This window comes from Drosophila hydei, unplaced genomic scaffold (assembly GCF_003285905.1).
Source record: "Drosophila hydei strain 15085-1641.00,03,60 unplaced genomic scaffold, DhydRS2 tig00008114-arrow-pilon, whole genome shotgun sequence".
Classification (NCBI taxonomy): Eukaryota; Metazoa; Arthropoda; class Insecta; order Diptera; family Drosophilidae; genus Drosophila; species Drosophila hydei.
The window spans coordinates 9,099,857-9,111,797 of NW_022045827.1; the positions used below are offsets into that span (position 1 = coordinate 9,099,857).

An 11,941-nucleotide genomic window follows, 5' to 3' on the forward strand; every position below is an offset into this window, starting at 1 on the left:
GCTTAATGTAATAGTCCTCATCGATCTTGTCCAGCATCAGCAGACGCAGCTGCAGCACCTCCCGACGATGCTTATATTCCATTGTGCTTAGATTGGGCGCATTTAGCCACGCCTGCACTTCCGTGTATAAGTCAATAAACCTGCGGCGATTTTTTATGGAATATGCAGCTGATTCGTTCATGATGCTTAATGCTCGATAGTCACTTACAAACTGCGAACCACCTGGCCATATTGTTTTAGAATTCACTTAACAAACATTGCTACAAATTTTGCAGCCACAAGATTTTATCGTAGCAAAACCTTTTTTATTTTACCTGACCACCTGTGCAGCTTAAAGGTAAAAACTAAAATTAGAAGAGTATTTATCATTAACAATCCGAATAGAAAGCTCAATTATGGGCCTAATTAAGTTTTTGGCACTGCGTAAAGCTGGCATAGCTGACTAATTGGTGGGTACATATTGCGTATACGCCACCGAGCTGCGGCTTAATGGAAATCTATTTGTTTATTGGGTAAGTTATCTAATAGTTGCAAAAAATGTAACTCACCAACTATAAAAAAAATAACAATAGTTTTAAAAATCAATTTGGCATCGTTTAAATGTCATATCAAATTTAATGCCGTCGTTAAAGTTAACGTGTCGTATACGCTATACAACGTTAAAAAAGGAAAATCTATATGTGTAGTGTGTATAACATAAATTTCTTGTAAATTGTAAGAAATAAAAATCAATTTTAGTTAATACAAATTTCATTCCAAGTACTTATGACAGGAAAATGACCATTTCATTTAAAACTTGATGTTTTTGTGGTGAGTTGCAAAATTAACGTCTGAAGTATCTATCCGTTAAGCTTGAAAAATAATCGAAAATAACACTTATCGATACTGTACATTTGTATTCAGTTTGCGAGTGACGTCAGAAAATCAAATTTAACATTCAAGGTTCTAGTCGCTGCTGGTAACCTTCCCAAATATATTTCTCTTGTATCGCTTGACTAATCAGCTGTTCGCATGTAAACAATATTCATTGATTTTGGTGGTTAATGCGTAGAATTGTTATTTAGGCTACTAGGACAAGTTCAATCACGTAATCTCACACACACAGAGAAATGTGCACGCTACATATCGAGGAGGAGACGCACTTGGCTGCAATGAGCAGCCGAAATCGAACGCGAACACCAAGCCCAATGCCAATGCGAAGGGTACACTTCGGCGAGCTGACATTGTTCGACATTAACTGGGATGATGTGCTAATACCAAAAATGTCTACCTACCTCTCAATCAAAGACCTCTTCAATTTGCGCAGTTGCTCGCGCACAGCATTGCGCTTAGCGGAGGCTGCGCTAGAGAAGCGCCAGGAGCTCCAGTTGTCTGGCAACAATTCGAGCAATATTGAGCTTGGCTTCAAAGTCCTGTCACGTTGCTGTCGTCGTCTGGAACATCTGCACTTGGCTAGCTGTAAATGGCTAACAGACGAGCTCCTGCTGCCGCTGCTGAACAACAATAAACAGCGACTGAGCGCCGTCAATCTGAACGAGTGCGTCAACATAACGGCGCTTTCGCTGCAGCCGATCATTGTGCAGTGCAAGGAGCTGCGCATTCTGAAGCTCTCCAAGTGCCAGTGGCTGACCACAGGCGCTGTGGACGCTCTGACGCTCCATCAAAGCAAGCTAGTCGAATTCGATATATCCCATTGCGGCGCCATTGGCGAACGCTGTCTGATCATCTTCTTTCGCAAGCTCAACAAACTGACCATCCTGTCGCTGGCCAACACGCCGAGCGTCACGGACCAGGTGCTCATACAGATTGGCAACTATTGTCGCGAGCTGGAGCACATCAATCTGATTGGCTGCGCCGCCATCTCCGACTATGGAGTTCAGTAAGTAGTTGCCCTTTTGGATTCCTCCGCGGGTTGTGCACGCATGTGTCCGTGTGTGTGTGTGTGTGGGTGTGTTTCTTGTGTGGCGTCCTTTGGCTGCGACTCAACTGCACACACGTCTGCATCTCTTTTTTCAGTGCACTCAGCGTACAGTGCAAAAGTTTGCAATCGCTGCGTATCCAACGCTGCCACAGGATCACGGAGCGCTCGTTGGCGCCACTGCGTCAGCGGGTGCACATTGATCGACCACGTCCGCGCCAGGACGCGCACAATGCTTACAACTTAAACGATTTCTATCCCAGTGATTTTCTTGTTTACTAGTTCCACAACACTTTCTCTCTCTCTCTCCCTGTCTATCTCTTTTGCTGTCCTGTCTTTAGTGCATTGACCAAGAGCTGCCCACAGCTGCAATCTCTGATGGTGCAACGTTGCCCTTTGGTGACCGAACGCGTTCTGGCTCCACTGCGCGGCCGCCTGCACATCGATCGGCCGATCATGGGCTACAATCTGCCGGCCATGCAGCATCGCTTGTACCTGCAGGTCTGAGATGTTATCAGTTAACTTATCCAAATAATCTAGAGGCTATCGATGCTAACGACAACAACTGGAAGCATGCGAACAACATCTTTGTAAATACGGACGCCATTAAGTAATTTAATTCAATTGTTTAGCTTAAGCTTACAGTTCTTAACATTAATTTAAGCTATACAAATACAATTTAGCAAACAATATGCTCTGGCCTATTTAGCTGGAAACCCTGTAATTTCTGCTGTAATATATATATATATATATATGTAATTAAAATTCTAATATTGTATTTAAATATTGAAAACTATTTGTTTATGGTGTAATTTGCTACTTATGGAGGAGCGCGTTAATAACAGTCAGTTCAAATGGCGAACAGAGCGATAACAGAGCTCTGTTAACTGTCAATTTTAATAAATATAATTTAGCATTTTCTGCTTCTGTTAACGATCTTGTTGCCGTTACCCAGCCAATGCATAACTTAAAATTCCACTCAGCATCTTGAACAATAGTTTCCAACTGTTTACTTACATACAAATGTTCTACAAAATGTTTAAAAAGCGTTTGCAACAAAATTGCCACCGGTAAGCGTACAAATACAAATTGTGTGCATTAACATTTCTCAGGAACGTTCCCATCATTGTGCTGATATTAGAGACGAGCTCGAGGTAGTCTTTGTTCCCGCTTCTGCGCCGCTGCCCACGGTCAGCTTTAGTTGGGTTAGCTCATGGGTAAGGCCATTGTTGGCTCGCCAACGCTCGTGCAACTGATTGAGATGCGTATAGGCGGCCATGGAGATGTTAAGGCTGGGCATGACAGCGTTCAGGCCTGGCTCGCCGATGAATGCGAGGCCGCACAGGCCCAGGTACGTGTGGAAGGGATCTGGCGTGGCTTTCGGCCATTTGGCAAAGCCGCCAATCAGTCCATTCTGTGTGCTTATTATGTATTCACGGTTCTGAGCGTAGTCGGTCAGCTCAAAGCCATTTAAAATGCATAGCGCAGCGCCAATCCAAAAGGAGTAACACGTATCCACCGGCTTGTTCGGTCGCCCCTGAAAGCCGTCCATTTGGCGAAAGACAAGCCATCTCTTAATGCGCTCCACCGTTGCCTCGTCCAGCCGATGAAGCTGGCCACTTAGCTCCAGTGCGGCCAGCGCACAAAATGTAGTGCCGCCATGCGCCTCACCCTCCAGTTCCTGACTGAAACCATAATCGTAGCGCAAGCTTCTCATTATAAACTGAAACATGGCATCCTTGTTCACGCCCTCCCAGCAGTCGAGCATGTGGCAAATGGTAGCGGCACAATAGACAAAACGCATATCATTCTCGCTGCCATCAATGGATGCACTGAAGCTGCCATCCGCATGCTGCACTGCCGCCACTCCCTGGACAATGCTCTGGCGATTCAAGCGCGACAAATCATCACCCAGCGTCGCCAGCACTGCAATGCTGGTGTATGTCATGGCCAAGTGGCCCCACTGGTACGCACGCATGCATTCCAACACCCCAGCGTCCTTCGTTTGCGGCAACATGGCACGGCAGCCCTGCAAAAGACAAAACTAATTTAATTGGTATTGATGCTATACACGAATAAGTGACGTACCCTAAAGTGGTTATGCGTGTCGCGCACTAGACGTGATAACAATACGATAAGAGCAAAACTATTGCCGTTGTGCTCAGGTAAATGGCATTGCAATCAACGATGTAAAACCAAAGAGACCTGCTCCGGCTCTGAATTTGACTGAACTAAAGGAAAAGCAATGCTTATAGCCAGTAGTTCTATGGAAGGAGATGAACAGGATATAAAATCTGCTGCCAAATGGTGAAGCAGAAATGCACAGAGAATTTAAAAAAGCTAACCACACTTCCATTCATCCATTAGTCATGCAAATTTCCGACAAGATTCTTAACTTACACAGAAGTTAGGCACATCAGAAATTGAAGAATGAATAAACAAATTGAGTTATTTTGTTTATATATAATTAATTAAATTGAAGTCATAAGTTCTGCTAGGAATTTCCATATTTTAAAAGCTATAACTGGTTTATAAAAGTCGCAATTACTAACAAACTATTGTTGTTCACTTGATTGTGAATGTTTGTTAATGTTATTAAGATCTGTGTAATTTATGGCAACAGCATTCGAGATTGGAAGCGGAGCGTTTGTCGCAGTGGCTGCTGCAACGCCACGTAAAAAGATAAGGTCAGAGACATTTGTGTTTAGTTGACACTGCCTAACTGATTCGTTTGTTTGTCTATCGTATCTCAATGACTGACAAGTATTTATGCTCACCATAAAGCCTCCGCATCGTTTTTCATTATCACGTGGCGTGACGAGGCCGCCGTAGGTCCAGTTGATGATGTCCTTGCGCAACTCTGGGGATATTAAGTGCAGCGAGTTGAGCACATCTAGGCCACAGACGGCAAAGAAGACTATTGTACTCCTATGTGGAGATAGCTCTGGTATTATACAGTTAGTTGAGCAAGGATTTGGCATCCTTACCTGGTATTATCATGCGAGGACATGCGCGCCGGCAACAAATGCAAGAAGCGTAGCAGATTTTTGGCGTGCTTGGCGAGCACAACTGGCTCGGGCTCGGCAGGATCCGTCATATCTACAATGTGGTAAGACATTTCGAATATATTTTGTTTCCCACTTGTTTTTGTTTATCTTTATCAGTGTGTGTATGTGTATGAGTAAGTTCTGGTTATGACTAAGCGTCGGTGTCTTTCATTAAGAGATGCTGTCGCAGCAATGGTGTGCTGGAAAATGACATTGCACTGACACGTGCAGGCATTTAAGTAGTCAAGCATTACCTTATTTTTATTATAAGCCGGTTTTTTGCATTGCTCTTAAGTAAACTGAACAAGAAAAATCGTTGCACCGTTCCTTCTTTGCGTACTTCACGGGTTCTGAATATCGATATCAATTTTCTGCCCGATAGTTGACTTTATTCACTTTCATCTCGAATGTTACAGTCGCTGTGAATGGCAAGACTTAAACAGCTGTTTCCAGCCGCATTGTATAGTTATTTTTCGTGAATAAATTTCAATTAAAAATAAAAGCATATAAAATGCGTATCACACAATATCTAACTAGCAAATTAAAAAACTTTTCAAATTTGCCAAAGGAATATATTGAACGCAGCAAAAAACAGGCAAGAACTGGTCTTTTCAAGTTAACAACACTTTTGCGGCTCACGTAACAACTGGAGCATTAGTGCGTGTTTTCATTACTTTTATAACGTATTCAATTTGAATAGGTTTATTGGAAAACACCAACCGAGAGAGGCTATCTGCCAAGTACCGTTGAGCGCAAACGTTATCGCTATACAACAAATCGCTCATGGACAGGCCAGTTCCGACAACAGAATATGCCGGGTACCATGCGACGAAAAGTATTTGTGGAGCCAGTTGGTAATTCGTGGATTCTTTGTTAAATGATAAGTGATAGTTAAATTTCTGTTGTATTCTTTTTAGAGGATTGGAGCTTCTTCCGTGGCGATCGCATTGAAGTGTTAGTCGGCAAGGATAAGGGTAAACAGGGTATAGTCACTCAGGTAATACCCGAACGCAATTGGGTTATTGTGGAAGGTATCAACTGGCATTATAGGCGCGTGGGCGCTGAAAATGAATTCCCCGGCATTATAATAAAGTCCGAGGCGCCGCTACACGTCACCAAGGATATACGCCTTGTGGATCCATCCGACCTGCAGGGCACCGAGTTCGAGTGGCGCTTCACGGAAGAGGGCGAAAAGGTGCGTGTATCTACGCGTTCGGGCCGCATCATACCTATTCCAGAAACGAATAATCAAACGCACGACTACAAAACACCCAATGCTTACATTGAGCGTGAAAAGGATACACCAGCTGCCGTTGTTGGCGAGATTACCTTCCAGCCAAAGTTGTCTACCTTTGAAATGGACATAATGGAGGAAATGGGTATAAAGGAGGAACGCACGCCGGCCAAGAGCTATTGGTATTAGGCAATTGTTTACTTCTGTTTTGTTCAATAAAATATAAAAATAAATCTTGTCTTACCATGACTTTTCTTGAGCATGTTAATAATCTGTTATTAACATAACTAGCAATTACTATTATTTTAACATTGTATTTAACGGCCTGTTATTAACAGCACGAGTAATTTAATTCCTTTCCAAAATAACTAAGAATCAATGGATAGTGCTAAAAATAATACATTTAGAAAGTAGTTGCCTTATTTTTTAATTATATTTGTAAACAATATGTTTAGAGAAAGCTAAGAAATAATATGAAATATATAAAAAGCGAGATAAACTAGATGATAAGGGAAACGGTAATTCATTTGCCAGCCGTACTAAAAGTCTCCTCCCGATGCTCTCGCAAAGTTCGCGCCAACCGTCGCACCGTTTCCTCCGCCTTATCAAAATCGCTGCGAAGAGTTTTATTGAATGTATCATAGAGCCAGGTGCAGGTCTTAGACATATTCACTTCGTAACTGGTAAAGACACGAGTCGTGTGCTCATACCTGGAGGAGAAATGGCGGAAATGTGGAAATAAGAAATTTTCAGTTTAAGTCTAACTTACCGAGCTGCATTCGCAATATCTGTGATCAAATACGTATTGCAGTGATTAACAGCCAGCACCTGACGATTGCTGATGTATTTGAGCTCCACATGTGGCAGCGCCAATTGTGCCGCTTCCAGGGAGGTAAGTGACGCATGTAGCAAGCTGCGACAGTCCAGTGCTACTTGCAATTTTTGCTTAGGATCACTGTAAAATAAAATCAATATTTACCACAAATAAATTGTGTTATTGCCGTTAACAAAATATGTATTTAAATGGCTGCATATATTTTATCGATATATCTAGCTTGCTTATCGATGTTATCGAAGCAACTGAGTTAACATTTTAAAGTTACCATTTTCGCTTTTTAATTTGAATTTGATCGTTCAAATTTATGCATTTACTCACATTAGCCTATTTAACTGGCGCCACTGCTTTAGCGCCTGCGTGGATGAGTTGGCTGCGGCACGTAATAGTAAGCCACAGATACGCCACTGTTCCAGCGCGCTGCCCAGTTTGTCACGTGTGTCGCGCGCTACCTCCAGCTGCTCATCAATGGTTTCCTCGAGGCGCGTCATATAGGTGCCGCCACTTATGTAGGCAATAATGCCATCCTGATTCACGTAGAGGTCATTGAGCTCCGCATAGCTGGCGGACAGAGCTTTGAACCGCTGCTTGGTATGTTCCAGGAGTTCCCCATAATAACGTATGCTAAGTAAGTAGAGCGCCGACTCGCTCAAATTGGCAAAGAAGTCCTCATGCATGGAAGCCTTGCGTGGATCACCAATCACGCCTAAATTATGCGCCAGCTTTCAGTGCGTTTTGTTTAATTCGAGACGAAGGTCAGAGACATTATTATAATTCCAATGGCAATCACATTCCATATAATAATGGAGGGCATTAAGCACGTGCCAAGGCGCTAATTATTGACTACTCACCTGGGCCAAGTCCTTGGTGGGCGTATTAGCAACGATTTCATTGCCCACACGCTCGCTGCCCAATGTCAAGGGGTAGCTACTTAATTGATGTGCCTCCACCTCGCCCTGTCGGTTCGTTTGGCTTTGCGTTGTAGTTGGACGAACATTATGTTCCATGCCGTCCAGGCCCAGCATAACATCGCGTTTGGCCTGCAAATGTTCGATCCATGCCTCGGCAGTGGCCATGCGCGGACCCGGACAGGTACCCTCCAATTTACTGATCTGCTCATCTAGGCGCACATATTGCTGCACAATATTCTGGACACACAAAGTGTATGCAAATCAGGACTCGAGAAGTATTGATTGTGAAATTACTGTTACTGTTACCGTTACTTTGGGCCCGCCATTTTCTTGCAGACGCAACGCGCCATTCGGTGGCAACGGTCCACTAGCACTTGACTGTGTCTCCATGGACGAACCGCAGCCCATCACTCAGTCGAAGAATGATGGCATTTTCGTCAGACCTTGCAATGTGTCATATAGTCGATGTAATTTTCGAAAACGCAGTTAATTTATTATATATAGTTACGTCCGCAACGCTCGCCTTCCACGTGCCGAATGCGCGCCACTGTCCACCCGTTCATCCGGTTCGCCTGCTCCAGTTATAAAGGGGCAAAACAATATTTTCGCGTTCCTTGCTCATTGGACACAAAATGGACACCCCCAACCACGACCACAGCCACTGCCAGCCAACCACCCGAACCCCACCATATACCTTATTTGGCCATTCACGCTGAACCATTAATGCTTATTAGGGCGCAGGTCGAGAAGCAAAAAGGAGTGACGGGGCGGGGAAGTGGGCGGGAGGCGTACTTCAGGCAGTTTTGCTTGTATATGTCAACAGCTTGTGTTTGCTTTTTATTGCCTTGCATGTCGTTCCGACTTGTTGTTACTGTAAATTGCTACACATACACACGGCTAAGTTGACAAACTAACAAACAAGGAACAACAATAACAATAACAATAACAAATTAGAGCAGCTGCAATGAAATAGGTGTTACCAAATGCCAGAACTTATGCTGCATCAGCATTTTAGTAGCGAATAGGGTCATAACATAATCCATCATCAGGATAACAATCTTGATGATGATAAATTAACAGTGAACGCATTTAATATTCAGAGCAAATGTGCATGATATTGTTCACTTAGGATTTCGACAGGAATTAGCATTATTTTATCTGTCAATTTAAATGGAAATATAAACGAAATTCATTTCAGCTGGATACAGATAAAATGTTGATTCCTTTGTTGATTCTGATTTATCCTTTTTTGATTAATTGTGTAATTAATTTATTAAGGAATTGCTCATAAGCTAATTCGAATTTGTGACCTTAATTATAAGGTTTACTATAAAACTCAGCTTAAGTAAAATTTATTGTTGAGGAAATAAATCCATTTTGTCGATCTATAAATATACGAGTCAATGGAACACAAAACCTATATATTCTCGTTACTTGATGAATTGTTTTCATGGCAAATTTAATTATTTACGGATAAACAAAAGCTCAAATTATAATTAAATCAGACCTAAATTTCTGGTTTATGCCGAGGCCAAGGCAATAGAAGTGGAAATTTAAATATTTTCACTTTTATTATAGTTTTATTTTAGTGATACTAATCTTATTTAAATAAGTTGTATATTATATTATACACATTTTGGTGTTAAAACAATTGTTTGTAAACAAACAATTAGTTCATTTTGATTATATTGAATGCTATAAAAAACTTTGAAATTAATCTTTTCAGATAATTTATTTTTTTAAATAAATGTTTAAACACTAAATTTGGAGCTGTGAACTATTTTGACGTTTATTCAATTTCTGGCAGTTGGTTATTTATGTGGCTCAGTTGAGCACCTGTCGTCAGCAGGTAATTGCTTGATTGACTGCTGCCGAGACCTTCGACAAATCCCTCGAGCTATCACATATGCTTCAAAGCTTGCGTTGTGTGGCCCAAATTGTTTTTAGCGACGCCCAACGCACAGTGGAGCCAACTACTAGTGGTAAAAATTGATATATTAAAGTATACATTATATATATATAGCCCACTCTCGTGCAATAAACTTTCTGCAGCCTCACGATGTTGGTGTAAATTTTAGTTCGAACCTTCGTCTCCAAATTAGCCCAGATAAACTTGGGTTCGAATACTGTATATACCTTATGAGATCTTGTGGCTTTTGATATCAAATATCTATTCCATAAGCATGTACTGAGAGTCTAAGATTCACTGAAAAGAAAAAAAATAATTACAGATTTTTTAAAAATGAATAATCAAATTATATATATATATATATATATAAAATATAAGATTATATATATATAATATATATATATATAATATAAGACTTTGACATTGAATAATCGAATGAAGACAGCAATTAAACTAAGCCCTATCAATGTCTATTTTAATAGTTAGACAAGCGTAATAACCTATTCAGACTTAAAAATATAAATATGTACTGATAATATTTCAATTTGTTAAATCAATAATACTTTTTTTGTACTTTTATTATTTCCAAACTCATTTGGTCAACTGTTATCAACTATTGAGTTGATATTCACGCACTCTGTTATCGGAAGCATAGACTAGGTTGGGAGATAAGCAGTTCGAATTTCTCCCAAAATTTCGTCAGTTTCCATTCAATACGCATTTCGTTCGGACTGACGAATAAATACCAAATTGTAAAAAAACATTTTTTGGCTTTTACTCAATATCAGCGACATGAAGTTGATAACTCGATTGATAGGCTTTCTGGAATCCAGCTCAAATGTTTGCTTGCTCTTATGGATGACTTTATGTGTGGTGATCTATGCCTTTCTGCCGGATAGTCCTCGTTTTGTGGCCCAGCAGGAGATCCCGGTGGATCTGAGCAGTGCGTACAGTGAAGATCCGCAACAGTTGATCGATTTGCACAATTTTAAATATGTTATTGAGCAACCTTCGTGTGCGTCCTATGTCCAGGCGCTCATCATGGTGCACTCGGCGCCAGGCAACTTTGAGAAACGCTCAGTGATACGTCAAACCTGGGGTCAAGTGTCGGCTATAGCCCCTAATTCCCCACTTCGTTTCATGTTCCTTGTCGGTGCCGTTGAGCACTCTGAGCTGCAGTCGTCGCTGCTGGCGGAACACGCGCTCCACAACGACTTGTTGCAGGGCAACTTCTTGGATGGCTACTACAATCTCACCTATAAGCATGTGATGGCACTTAAATGGTTTCACACTCGCTGCGAACAAGCGCAGCTGCTGGTCAAAGTGGATGATGACATTTTTGTCAATACGCCGCAGCTGCTGCAGCATCTAAGCCATCCATTCTCACCAGACAATCCACTCGCCATTCATCCCTCTCAGCAGTTGCTGCTGTGTGCCATCAATAAGAAGGATCGTGTGGCACGTTCATATTCCTCCAAGTGGCGTGTCAGTTTTCGGGAATATTCTGGTCGTTACTATCCGCCCTTCTGTCCGGGCTTTGCACTCTTCTACTCCTCGGAGGTAGTCAAGCGCCTCTATATGGCTGCTCAACGCTCCAACTTTTTTGGACTGGATGATGTTCTAATTACCGGCCTACTTTCCAAGCGCTGCAATATCACCTTAACAGATCTCACGTCTTACGTTCTATATCCGGATAAATTAAAGCTACTGCTTAATGGACGCTGGGAACCAGAACAGTTTTTGGTTTCCTGGCACAAAATGTCCTCGCAACAATTATTTGGACTGTGGCAACTGTATGGCTTAGCTAATACAACAAACACAAGGGCATAAAAACATTGCGAGGCGCTAGACCACATGGATCTCTCAACAAATGATCTTGTAAACAAATATATAAATTTTAACACTTGATATAAGGTTCACTTATGTTAATATTTATATTTTGATTGTGCAATATTTGTATATAAATATCAGTGAAAGGCTTTCTAATCATATTAATCTACATTAATTTAATAATAAATAATTAATAATAATAATAGCTTATAAATCAGCATATGCTGTACCTATTAATGTTATTTCTTAAAACTATA

At 41.5% G+C, this 11,941-nt stretch overlaps 5 protein-coding genes across 10 annotated transcripts; 3 read left to right on the plus strand and 2 right to left on the minus strand.

The window, feature by feature from the left end:
- Nucleotides 1–727: 727 nt before the first annotated feature.
- LOC111601487 (F-box/LRR-repeat protein 15) lies at nucleotides 728–2,645 on the plus strand. 5 transcript variants are annotated; one of them, XM_023318078.2, is made up of 3 exons: nucleotides 728–810; nucleotides 1,065–1,879; nucleotides 2,017–2,335. In XM_023318078.2, exons 2-3 carry the CDS (start codon nucleotides 1,110–1,112, stop codon nucleotides 2,198–2,200), a joined length of 954 nt encoding a protein of 317 aa, XP_023173846.2. In that variant the 5' UTR covers nucleotides 728–810; nucleotides 1,065–1,109; the 3' UTR covers nucleotides 2,201–2,335. The 5 variants fall into 5 exon arrangements, with proteins under 5 accessions (XP_023173846.2, XP_023173870.2, XP_023173879.2 ...); XM_023318102.2 differs by lacking the exon at nucleotides 728–810 and adding an exon at nucleotides 859–958 and having other exon boundaries at nucleotides 1,052–1,879; XM_023318111.2 differs by lacking the exon at nucleotides 728–810 and adding an exon at nucleotides 859–958.
- A 114-nt stretch (nucleotides 2,646–2,759) lies between these two features.
- LOC111601471 (geranylgeranyl transferase type-1 subunit beta) lies at nucleotides 2,760–5,324 on the minus strand. Of its 2 annotated transcripts, XM_023318068.2 has the most exons (4): nucleotides 5,220–5,324; nucleotides 4,906–5,017; nucleotides 4,696–4,846; nucleotides 2,760–3,947 (listed from the first exon to the last, which is right to left on the minus strand). In XM_023318068.2, the coding sequence occupies exons 2-4, from the start codon at nucleotides 5,013–5,015 to the stop codon at nucleotides 3,042–3,044; spliced, it is 1,167 nt and encodes a 388-aa protein (XP_023173836.1). In that variant the 5' UTR covers nucleotides 5,016–5,017; nucleotides 5,220–5,324; the 3' UTR covers nucleotides 2,760–3,041. The 2 variants fall into 2 exon arrangements, with proteins under 2 accessions (XP_023173836.1, XP_023173828.1); XM_023318060.2 differs by lacking the exon at nucleotides 5,220–5,324 and having other exon boundaries at nucleotides 4,906–5,181.
- A 56-nt stretch (nucleotides 5,325–5,380) lies between these two features.
- LOC111601521 (probable 39S ribosomal protein L24, mitochondrial) lies at nucleotides 5,381–6,403 on the plus strand. Its single transcript, XM_023318131.2, has 3 exons — nucleotides 5,381–5,560; nucleotides 5,666–5,819; nucleotides 5,883–6,403. The coding sequence occupies exons 1-3, from the start codon at nucleotides 5,477–5,479 to the stop codon at nucleotides 6,386–6,388; spliced, it is 744 nt and encodes a 247-aa protein (XP_023173899.1). The 5' UTR covers nucleotides 5,381–5,476; the 3' UTR covers nucleotides 6,389–6,403.
- A 303-nt stretch (nucleotides 6,404–6,706) lies between these two features.
- On the minus strand, nucleotides 6,707–8,581 carry LOC111601958. Its single transcript, XM_023318835.2, has 6 exons — nucleotides 8,454–8,581; nucleotides 8,252–8,388; nucleotides 7,886–8,182; nucleotides 7,356–7,756; nucleotides 6,969–7,154; nucleotides 6,707–6,909 (listed from the first exon to the last, which is right to left on the minus strand). Exons 2-6 carry the CDS (start codon nucleotides 8,351–8,353, stop codon nucleotides 6,723–6,725), a joined length of 1,173 nt encoding a protein of 390 aa, XP_023174603.1. The 5' UTR covers nucleotides 8,354–8,388; nucleotides 8,454–8,581; the 3' UTR covers nucleotides 6,707–6,722.
- Nucleotides 8,582–10,646: 2,065 nt separating this feature from the next.
- Nucleotides 10,647–11,684, plus strand: LOC111602200 (beta-1,3-galactosyltransferase 5-like). The gene has a single exon (XM_023319171.2). It carries the CDS (start codon nucleotides 10,647–10,649, stop codon nucleotides 11,682–11,684), a length of 1,038 nt encoding a protein of 345 aa, XP_023174939.2.
- Nucleotides 11,685–11,941: the final 257 nt, after the last annotated feature.